Source organism: Mus musculus, chromosome 17 (assembly GCF_000001635.26).
Source record: "Mus musculus strain C57BL/6J chromosome 17, GRCm38.p6 C57BL/6J".
NCBI lineage: Eukaryota > Metazoa > Chordata > Mammalia > Rodentia > Muridae > Mus > Mus musculus.
In genome coordinates, this window is record NC_000083.6 from 56,448,940 (window position 1) to 56,460,105 (window position 11,166).

The 11,166-nt window shown below is 55.0% G+C and overlaps 1 protein-coding gene across 16 annotated transcripts in view; it reads right to left on the reverse strand.

Annotated features, from left to right (window-relative positions):
* Ptprs (protein tyrosine phosphatase, receptor type, S) overlaps window positions 1-11,166 on the reverse strand; it is a 64,136-nt gene that overhangs the window by 36,514 nt on the left and 16,456 nt on the right. For 15 of the 16 annotated variants that reach the window (XR_385302.2, XR_003952097.1, NM_001252455.1 and 12 more), the window contains exons 2-5: window positions 9,253-9,438; window positions 5,935-6,080; window positions 5,248-5,389; window positions 2,713-2,901 (exon numbers count right to left, since the gene is read on the reverse strand). Coding sequence is in view for 13 of the 16 variants with exons in the window: in NM_001252455.1 (NP_001239384.1) it covers window positions 2,713-2,901; window positions 5,248-5,389; window positions 5,935-6,080; window positions 9,253-9,343 (568 nt within the window). In the remaining 3 variants the exon portion in view is untranslated. Of the gene's footprint in view, window positions 1-2,712; window positions 2,902-5,247; window positions 5,390-5,934; window positions 6,081-9,252; window positions 9,439-11,166 lie in introns of those variants that run through there. The other variant, XM_030249596.1, reaches the window with a different exon arrangement.

Consider the following 11,166-nt stretch of genomic DNA (forward strand, 5'->3'; position numbering starts at 1 on the left):
GGGAAACAGAGAGACACAGGTGAATGTCACAGGGCAGGGGCTTCAGGGCCAGGAGCCACGCCTGTCCCTGTGCCGGGCAGTGGAGCCACAGCCAGCCTCATCAGGGCTCTGGGCTGGGGCTGTGGGCCTTCGGGTTGGTGTTTCCTGCAGACAGCCTCCCTGGGTCTGGGTTGGGTCCCAGAGAGACCACACCTCCTCCCTCTGGTGATTTTGGTGTGCCAGCAAGAGGTTCTTTGACATCTAGACCAGGAGGGGCAGGTAACGGCAGGGTTCCAGGAGTCTTGTTAGTGACCAGGAAGGGACAGGAGTTAGCGCTAGAGGGCTGGGCACCGGTGCGACAGGGTTGGGTGTCACCAAGGTTGAGAGGGAGGCTTGGGAAAGGAGCTGAGGGCAGAGGGGACCTAGTGGCCTCCTTCAACTGTGAAGGAAAAGAGGACAAAGGCCATCTGTGGGTTGGTCACACCAAAGAAAGAGAAGGCTCCAGGCTGGGGTCTCTGATGCTGCTTGTTTGCTGGAATCAAAGCCAGTTTCTCTTAGCCGCAGCTGTAAGAGCTAGCCCAGGTCTGCGGCATGGTTGGGTAAACTGAGGCCAAAGGCAGGCAGGGCGAGTCTCAACAGACTGCTTCCATACTAGCCGGCAGTCACTTCTGCACTGTGGACCTGCACCTCCTCCCTACACTGAGTGCTTGCCACCTCCCTCCACACCCCAGATGCATCTATGGGGCCCTGGAACTCACTATGTAGACCAGACTGGCCTCTAACGCATAGCAATCCTCCTGCCTCTGCCTCCTGTGTGCTAGGGTTAAAGGCACAGCCATCAATCATGCCCAGCAGAGATATCACAGGCCTCTCCCACACACTGTCAGAAGGAGCCAATGGGAACATGTCATCTGTGTGGCAGAAGTCAGGTTGGCATGATATAACTCTAACTCTGCCTGAATTACAGTGTCAGGGGGCCCAAGGGGGTCGGTTGCTCATATTGCCGTAAGGACAAAGAACCCAGTTGCTTTTCCACCTTTAGTTTGGTGGTGCTGGGGACAACACCCAGAGCCTCAAGAGTGCTTGTATCAGTCAGTGTCACATTAGCAAGAACTAAGCAGCAGAATGTTCTAGTTAGACATAGCATCTCAAGTGTTCCATCCTGTCTCCACTGGAGAAGCCCAGGAGGAAGGGATGCTCGGAGCAGAAGGGATGCTCGTGAGATGTGACGTCCCCCAGACTGAGGTCAGGTGGCATTTTTCCTCTTTTCCTTGTGGGTGGGGTCTTATGCAGCCCATCATGGGGGGCAGGTGACAGGGCGTTAGTACACATGCCACACGCAGTGGGTCAGTTACTGTCACGGTGGCTGTTAGTGTGGGCAGAGAGGGTGGCAGGACTGTTAGTGGTTGGTGTGGCAAAGAAGTGAGAACTTACCAAAGCTTTCTGAGCGTTACACAGAGGAAGGAGAAGAGAGAAGAAGGTTAAAGGATGGCCACTAGACATCCTGGCTGTTCGTGGGCATGAGGGAGGAGGAGGAGGAGGACCATGGGGTGCAAGGCAGCTCCCAGGGCCACGTGTTTATAAAATGCCTAGCTATTACCCCTGGACGTTGGCCATGTGATGGCCAGGAGGCGCCTCAGGGTTTGAGGACTCCACCATGGGCTGGGGCCTCTCCTATGCAGACTCCTGCAGCTGAGCTGCATCTCAGTGGACTTGTGGGGGTGAAATGGACACCCCACAGACAGCAATAGGCAGAGCAGGGCTTTGGCAGTGAGAGGGAGGCTGAGGGAGGGCAGCAGAATAGAACAAGAGTGTGAAGAGGTTGGTAGGGGTTGCTGGGGAGATGAGGAAATATAGGCAAGACAGAGCTAGCACTCAGGGACCAGCAGGCACATGAATGTCTCCAGGGAGGGACAAGAAGAGCCATGTGCACTTGGGGCATGGGAGGGACATGTGGCAGGCACACATGTTGTAGAAAGCCCAGTTCCAGCATTTTGCCCACAAACAAGAGACAGGGCTAGCCACTTAAGGAGTCACATGCACACAGACACAGACAAGTGACAAGGAACACATGGTACCCCAAAAGGACACATAAACACATCAATTAGACGGAATGGGGTCTCCACTAAGACACCACTGCAAACCACCCAGCCTCACTGGTCCCAGTGCCTGGCCTCCATCCTGGGCCTCCCCAGACCAGCTGGAACCAGCACAGACGGCCATCTACACTGCTTAGTTCTGATGCCTTCCAAGGACACTGTCCCAAGGACCTCTGTGGCCCTTCATCTCCTCTGATGCTGCAAACCCTTGGTCACCACCACATCCAGCTCCCCTCTGCTCCCCACACCCGATCCTCACTGATTGCTTTGTCACTGTGTGTGTGTCTCTCTCTCTACCACCTTCTATGGTTCCCCATTACCTCGACCAACCACAGCCTATAACATCCTCTGTTATAGGGTCCCCATGACCCTTCCAACTTGTCCTCATGGCTGGTGCTAAGCAGTCATCCACTGATTACAGCCATCTTTACCCATAAAGCACACTATCGAGTCCTAGAGCCTTTCTCCCACCGTGGACCTCTGCAGCTCTCTACGTTTTGGGTGCAGGGCTGAGCTCTGCTCCTATGTGGCTCCAAGTGTACCATGTACCAGCCTATTCCCCTCATCAGGCCCAAAGTATGGGCCCTCTGCTGCCCTCGATAGCGCTTTCATCCTGTTGGCCACCCGTGCCCACCTGATCGAAGCTGCTTGATCCGCCCGTTGCTGGCACTGGGGTCCACAGGCAGGAAGTCCTTAAACCAGGTGATCTCAGGGTCCGGGTTCCCGCTGGCAGCACAGAGCATGGTGGCTGTGCGTGTGCGCTCTACAACCTTCAACTGGGGGCCCATGTCAATGTTGGGGAAGCCAGGAGGCAGCTGGTCCTCTGGGAATGTGGAGCGGGAGAAAAATGAAACAAGAGTCCAGTTATTGCGGCAAATGCCCTCAGTGACTGCAGTCCTGGCCTGCCACCTCCCTTGGCCCTTGCTTCTCTGTACAGCAGGAAGATATCCTCCTGCCACCCTCTATGGCTCACAGCCCCCAAGACCTCCATGGCTGCTGTGGGCAGAGCTTGGGGAATCACAGGCCTGACTGGTGGTCCAGCATCGAGGGCTCTCTCCTTCTACTTGCTATGGCTCCCCATTACCTTCATTAACCTAGGATCACATTGCTCCTGAGAGGGCATCACGCTGGTGTCTAGAGCTAGAGATAGGGACACTGGGTATCATCAGGTGGTGACACCCTAGCAGGAGCAGTCATCAGCCCTTTCTCAGGCCCAGGCCACCTGCTTCTTCAGTCCCCTCCTCCCACACTCAACCCCATGCTCATGCCTCTGCCTCCATCCAAACATCCCTTGGAACAAATGGACTCATTCTAGACCCTTCCAGAACTCAAAACCTAAGTCTTTTAGAGAAATCAACCCGACTGGGACATCCCAGCTCAACACCTGTTGCCCAGGACCAAGACACAGGAGCAGCATGAATCTGAGACCAGCCTGGGCCACCAGGAGGGCAGCAAGGAGGGAATACAGAGCCAGCTGAGCCCCAGGAATGTCTGCTGCTCCCCAGGAGAGCCAGGTAGAAATGAGATTCTGCAAGGGGCCTATGCAGCATGCAGATGAGTAGGACACTGGAGCTAGAATGGAGGCCACCCGACATGTGGTTAACTGGCTGTATTCAAAAAGAAGGATGGGCTAACCCAGGGCCAGGGGCTCGGGCTCTGCTTGCCATATTAACAGTGTGCCAGGCCAGTCTTGCACACAGGGGCATGTCCTCCTGCCTGTGTTTCTAACTGGACCATTTTGGCTCATGGTTGAAAGTGTCTGGAGGGAAATGCCTGTCACTTCAGGAGCACCAGGGCTGCTGGGGGCGGTGGGAGGTAACAGTCACATGCATGGGATAGTATACCAGAAGGGATGGCAGTGAAGGTGGCTGGGGACAGAAGTGGACAAGAACCCCTATCTGGGTAGGGAATGCAGCCCAAGATGTAGCAGGCTCCTACGCATGTCCATGCAGCCTTGAAGGGTCCTATGCATGTATGTGTGCAGTAGCAGCGGAGTACAGGTCTGGGGAGAGGCACCACTGCCTGCTATCCCCACACAGCACTATGCCTGGCTGCTTGGGGTTCACACACTCTGGGTCACAATCACATGGAGGAGAGGAAGGAGGGAGGCAAGTGCAATGGCAATGGCTCTGGCAACCCACATGGGACAGGAGGCCTAGCTCAAGCTTGCCTAGAGCTGGGGGACCTCAGTGGCACAGGCAATGGTCAAAGAACAAAGGACACGGCTGGGGCATCTGCAGCTCAAAGAGGCAGGAGAATCTTTCCAGTCTCTCAGCGCTCAGTTCATTAGCATGTGATGGTTGCAGACCGAGTCCCAACTCTGCTAGTGTTGACAACAAGGCTGGCACAGGGCAGTGGGAGGCTGGCTGCTGAGGCTGTGCTGGGAAAGGTCAAGGCAAAAAATATCCCAGAGAGAGGAGGAGCCTAGGGTGTGTGGACTCCACAGCTCCATCCCTGCTCTGGCAATCACAGAGCACTCTGTTGAGGTTCCTTGTTAGAGATGACAGAATTCCCGGACTACTGACCCTGGGGCAGCTCAGAACTCCCTCCAGTGGCACTGGCCCTGTGTCCCAGATTCATGAGGGCGTCTGTAGGGACCTGTAATGCCCAGAGCAGCCATATATGAAATGTCCCCAAGGGACAGGACATCCCGGCTCTGACAAGTTGATTAACCCTGCCCAGATCACAGCGCTAAAGCTGCTGCCTCAAGATTTGAATTCAATTGTCTGGTCCCAGTATTCAGTGCCCCTTACACAAAGCCAGGGCACAGGGGTGGCGGGGGCTTAGGTCATTCTGCCTTTAGGCACCTACCCTCCATTAAGTTCCTCTGTGGGGCTGAACCAGCTGTGGCTCCAGGCACCATGGCTACCTACTCTGGAGTGCTAGGGATTAGCTGAGGAGGGCACTTGCGACCCAAGCTGACTGAGAACAGATGGTCACAAAAGACCCAGGGACAGAGTCCAGAAAGCACTGAGTGAGCGCCTAGACCAAGCTGAGCTTGAAGTCTACCAACTGCACAGACATTTAAACCACACAAACCAAGGGGCCTGGGCTGGGAGCAGAGAAATCCTAGTTCCTAAAGGAAAAAGCAAGAGCCAGTGCAGGAGGGCTCTAAGCTTGGGGGCAAGATCTGCAGTTTGGCACTTCCTCTGTGCCCTGCAGTGTGTACCTCGAAGGACGGTGAGCTTTGCATGAATTGTGATTTCGCCCACCGAGTTCTGGGCCACACACTCGTACACGTTCTCATCCCGAGGCGTCCGAAGTGGCTGGATCCTCAGGACCGCCCCAGAGCTCTCGTCAAAGTCAATGGTCTGGGAAGAGGAAGGGAAGACGAGATGGAACAGGTAAGCAGGTGAGACCAGGGTGGGTTCCACCCAGCCGACCTGTGGGCTGGGTTGCAGGCAGTAGCTGTCCCAGGCACATGGTGTCCCTGAGCCAAGGGTGTCCTGCGTATGTGGCTGGGGGCACACGTGTGCACACAGGAGACCACCAAGGATCAGTCACAGTGAAAGAAGAGAAGCTAAGAGACACACTCTGAGCCCTCTGAGCGTCTGAATGGAGCACACCCTTAAGCCCCCAGACTCAGCACTGAGCACAGGACATGAACACATGTGGCATGATATGGGTATTTCCTCCCATGTGTGCTGGAACTGTGAGTTAAGACTCAAGAGAAGGCAGGGCCTGGTTTGAGGACTCACAAGACAGAGTCGTAGACTTGGGAAACCCTGCAGTGCCAGAAACAGGGCTGTGGCTGCCTTGTGGCATCCTGAGGCTTGGCCACTGCCCGTTTGGAGAGGAAGGAGTATGTGGCTGAGGGCACCCCCGCCCCGCTGCCCCGGCCTGCTGCCCAGCTCACCTCGAAGCGCTGTGAGTTCACTTTCTTGCCCTTCTTGTTCCAGGTCACCCGTGGCTTAGGATCACCCGTGGCCTGGCACACGAAGGAGGCCACGCCTCCCGACACTCCAATCTGATCCTTGGGCTCTCTGATAAACCTGGGTGGTTCTGGGGGTTCAGCAAGGAGAGAGGAGGTCTGAGGGTGTCCAGACCTCCCCACAGGCTCACACAAGTACACAGTGCCCATTGGAGACTCTGGAGTCCCAACACTGAGCCCCTAGATATGCCTCAGTGATGACCTGCTACCACAGACTCACCCCCAAAAGAAACAAAACATGCTCTAATTCTTTAATGGGACTTATGGAGAAACTAGGGCTCTGAGCAGGGAGGCCAAAGGTGACCACAGATGAGAGTCAGGGGCTAGCAAGAAGGCCCTACAGGTACAGGCGCTTGCCACCAAGCCTCCCTCCAACTCTAGTTCAACCCTAGGGTCCACAGGAAGGGAATATGTGACTCTCGTGTGTTGTCTTCTGACCGCTACATATACCCAGGCAAGCACATGCACACACAATAATTAATGCTATGTGAATATCCAGATAAAAACATAGAAGATGAGCAGAGTTGGTATTGAGCACAGAGCCCGAGAGTGCCATAAGCCAGGGGCGCATGCTGGCGAGGGGCTTGGCTTTGATCCACTGGGCCTTGTTCAGATCCACTCTACAATCCCCATGGCTCTGCCTCAGAGGAAGGCTCAGGAGCCCACCCAGCTTTGATGCCTGCCTAGGGCTCTATGGTGGGTATTTCTGCCACTTCCCTTCCACTGGCTGTTCGGTAGCAGCCAGTCACCCTAGGACTGAACACATCAATCAGAGATATGCTGCAATGCCTTCCCTGGATGCCAGCACCCAGAGCTGTCCCTCAAAGCTGGGGACATAATGTAAGCACCCAACAATAGGGGAACTGGGAGGCAGGATGAGCACTCAAACCTCCCAACACTGGCTGTCCAAGCGTCAAAGTGAGCAGGAGGAGGTAGAAGGGGCACACTGGCCTGGCGGATTCTGCAGAAACTTCTGGAACCCTCTGTTACAAGTCTGGATCCCCACAGACCCCAGCTACTTTCATTCATGGGCCATACTGTTATCTTCAGGGGTCACTGCTTGGGAGACTGGCCAGCCTCCCCTCCTCCTACCCAAGGCCTGCTCCTGAACTTGCAGCCTCTAGTGTCCAGGTACATGAAGCCTTGAAGCCTCATTAGATGCTTGTGTGTCCCCTGCTACAGATCTGAGAGTATTAATGGGTTTTCATGAGGTTCCCCAGAGAACTCAGAAATGACAATCAAGACTCAAACCCAGATCTCTGCTTCCCTTCCATGAGTTGATGGAGGGAGACTGGTCTCCTCCACTGCCCACTGACGATATCTGGGGTCACATGTTCTTAGCCAAGGATGTGGAGGGAGTGTAGCACTGGCCAGGTCGGACCCCTCAGAGGTGGGACAAACCCCTCATACTCTCCAATCCAGCCAACCCTGCAGAGCTGTCCCCTCCCACCACCCCCTTCCAGGGAGCCCGAGTCTCCACATTCCCTCTCTTCCCTTCTATGCCTGTTGATCCTTAAGATCATGGGTTCCTACCCCCTTGCCTGTTGGTCCCTGGTACTGAGTGGACATCCATTTGTCCACTGGACTCTGGGCCCCAAGCCAACCCCGCAGAGCTCGCTCTGTTGTGGTAGACAGGATCTTGAGGGTTCCTGCCGTCTCTGTTTGGCACACACACACCCCTCTATTTTCCAAGAAAAAGAAACTCACTGTGGGCCTTCGAGGGCAGACCCACAGCTCTGAGGGGTGAAGTCCCCTGAGCCCCAGGCCTAGACAGGCTCACCATGAGTTTCAGCCTCATTTGTACAGAGGCCTAGAAAGGATAAGCCACCTTCCTGTTCCCCCAGCTCATGCTGGGCAGTTAGGGTCTAACCTGGCTGACAAGATCTGGAAAAACAGCAACTCCTACATAAAGAGGCCCCATTCTCCCCAAGCCCCATCCCTTGGAAAAGACTAAGGTCCAGAGTGGAGACAGGATCCTACAGAGGCTCTGGCTCTGCACCTGGCTCGGGTTTTCCATTTCTGTCTACGTGAGAATCAGGGCTGATCCTCCCCTGGATCTCTCATGAACCTCACCATAGCCCTTTGGGCAGCCTGGAAGGTTCCCTGGACCCAGAGCCATTTTTATACCAGAAATCAATCATCCTGGCCGACGGAACACTTTAGTGCTGGATACGGTGCCTATGACCCTGCTAGGCGTCGGGTGAGAGGACTCCAGTTAGATAGAGCACGTCCTGGACTCCAGACACCACATGGAGACAAGACTCAGTCTGCATCTGTCAAACACACGGCTGATGAATAAATGCCCAAGCCCAGGCTAAGACGTCTCTGGACTAGCCTTCCTCGACACCGCCTTGACCAGCCTGCCCAGGTCCCAGGACTCATCCCCCACAGCCACATGGAGTCAGCAGAGGGAGTCTTCTCTGCAGCCCACCAGGGCCAGCTCTGCTGCTCCTTGCTTCCTATGAGGAAAGGGGTTTGCCCTGCCTTAACTCTCCCTCCAAGGTCCCTTAGAAGAGGGTCTCCCATGCAATGATGGATCTTGGCGTCAGGACAAAACTGAGACCCCATATACATCCTTAGCAGTAAGCAAATGAAATCCTTAGTTCTAAACTATACCAATCACCTTTTAATAGATTCATTTTAATTTTCATTTACTTTCTTTTTGTGTGTACATGCAGTGCTCTTGGAGGCCAGAAGAGGGTGTTAAATCCCCTGGTGGGTGGGGGCTGGAATTGAACCTGGGTACTCTGGGAATTGAAATGCTGAGACATCTCTCCAGTACCACCTACCTCTTCCTGGGTTTGTTTTGAAAAAAAAAAAAATTTTTTTTTTTAAAGACAGGGTCTCACCAATTATCCCAGGCTGGTCTCAAACTCACAGACATATACCTGCCTCTGCCTCTCTCCCAAGTACTGCCGATCCAGACCCATCAACTTTTTTTTTAATCTCCAGACTTTACTGTGCTCAGTCAACCCAACCCGGAATTTCAGCTACGAAAACACTGTCCCCATGCCCTCTCTCTCCCTGGTGGGACCTGACCTAACACCAGTGCACCATAGTTACTGTCCAGCCAGCATCACCTCTGTGGTCTACAGCCTTTCCCAAAGCTAGGCACCAAACCACTTCCTTGAGCATGGAAGTTCTGTCTGGACCACATCAGGAAGCCATGGGCTAGGGACCTGCACACAAAACCCCCAGAACAGATGAATAGCCAGGTCCACCCACTCCAACCTAGCCTCTTACCTTCAGCCAAGCATCCTCTGGCCAGCAGTACGAGGAAGAGCCCCACAGGACCCACCACAGACACCACGCTGGGACTCCAGGTGGGCGCCATGCTTGGCAGTGGCCTCCAGCCTCTGCCCTGGTGGGGGATGGTACCCCCGTGACTCACGGAGAGGCCTCAGGCTGAGGTGTCCAGAGGGGCAGCGTCTGTAGAGACAACAGAGCAGCAGTGAGTGGGAAGTGGGGATCCAGGGACTTCTCTGCAGGTGGCCCTGAAGGAGGGGACCACACCCAGGGACCCAGGTGGGGTCCACATGGGACCAGGAGGTTACAGGGACCTCTCAGAGCCCACTGCCCCATCCTGAGTGGATTCAGCAGTTTCCTGAGTCAGTGTCTCTGTAGCTGAGGCTGGCCACCAATTTGCTATGCAGCCTATGACCTTCAACTCCTGACAGTCTTGCTTCTAGCTCCCCAGTGCTGGGGCAGGACTCAGAGCCCTATGGATGCCTTTGCCCACACACTAAGTGCCACCCCAACTATGAATCTGCCAAGCCTGGACCTTGACCTTCTGACCTCCAGAAGCATGTGTGGGCTATACCCCCAAACCCCAAGCTGAACCCCAATACCTGCTTCAGGCTTATCCTTCCTCAACACCTTATCCTGACCTAATACTGGCCATAGCTCCCTGGGCCCCCAGGACAGCTAGTGCTGCACCCCCACTACCATCCAGCCCAGAAAAGACAGACATTTACTCAGTTTTCCACACAGGCACCAGTCCTCACCCCACTCACAAGTTCCAGGCCAAAGCATCCATCAGGCACACCTCGAACCCAGGACCAGCAGTGCCCTGTAGGTCACACTGCCTCAAGCCAGGGCACTGGGGTGGAGAGGCCAAGGAGAGGCCAGAGAGCTGTGGTCATGGGGAGGAGAGAGGCGCATAATGATGGGGTAATCCTATGATTGTGTCTCCCAAAATACCCAGCTGTGGTCACCTCACCCAGCCCCAGGGAAGGGCAGGAAGGGTAGTGGCCAGCTCATGGCTCAGTGTGAGCCAGGAGGACACGGATGGGGAGAGCCAGAGGGGGCTCAGTATACACAGTCAGCCCACAGTCATACAGACATACACAGAGCCAGTCGAACAGTAGACAGACCCAGGCACACAGTCAGGCTGCAAGCTGACCCAGGGGACTGATCGTAAAACAAGGGGACCTGGAGATAATCAGGCTGTGGACACAGAGAAACATCAAATCCTAACATCCACACAGGCAGACTGCCAAGGTGGGGACACCCCAACTTCTATACCCAGTCCAATTTTGTACACAGTCAGACCACAAGCCCAATATACAAAGCCAGACCTCAGAGGTAAATAGAGGCTAGGATTCATGTCCAGGACCACAGTGGGATGCACACAGTAGGGCTGTGGCAGGCAGTATGCGTACACCCTTCAAGGATGTTAGGATGTGGCGCACTGCACGTCCTCCACTAGGCCCCTTCACACCAAACACAGGCCTGCAAAGTCAGATTGCACATAACTGCCACAGATGCAGTCCACTAACAGTCAGGTAGACAGACAAAGCCCAGGGTCAGCCTCTGGCCTGGGACCCACCACAGCCCCAGGGGACTCAGAAGAAGGAGAGTTAATGACAGCCAGTCAATGACCAGCTGACCTCACACACCAGCCACACATGAGGCGCCTATGGGTAGATATAACAAGGACAGAAGTGGTAGGCTCAGGTGACTCAGACAAACCTTGAGAGAGCCTCTGGTGAAACTGAGGAACCACGCAAGCCTGCGAGGCTTGGGAGGGGGTCCCAAGGTAACAGTCAGGTGGGCATGTGTAGGGGATGTCCCCAAAGTGGCTCACCACTTTGGCCTCTCAGGGTCCCAGATTTGCACTGCGTGGGGGTAGAGTGGGGTCTAACAGACACAGGCTGA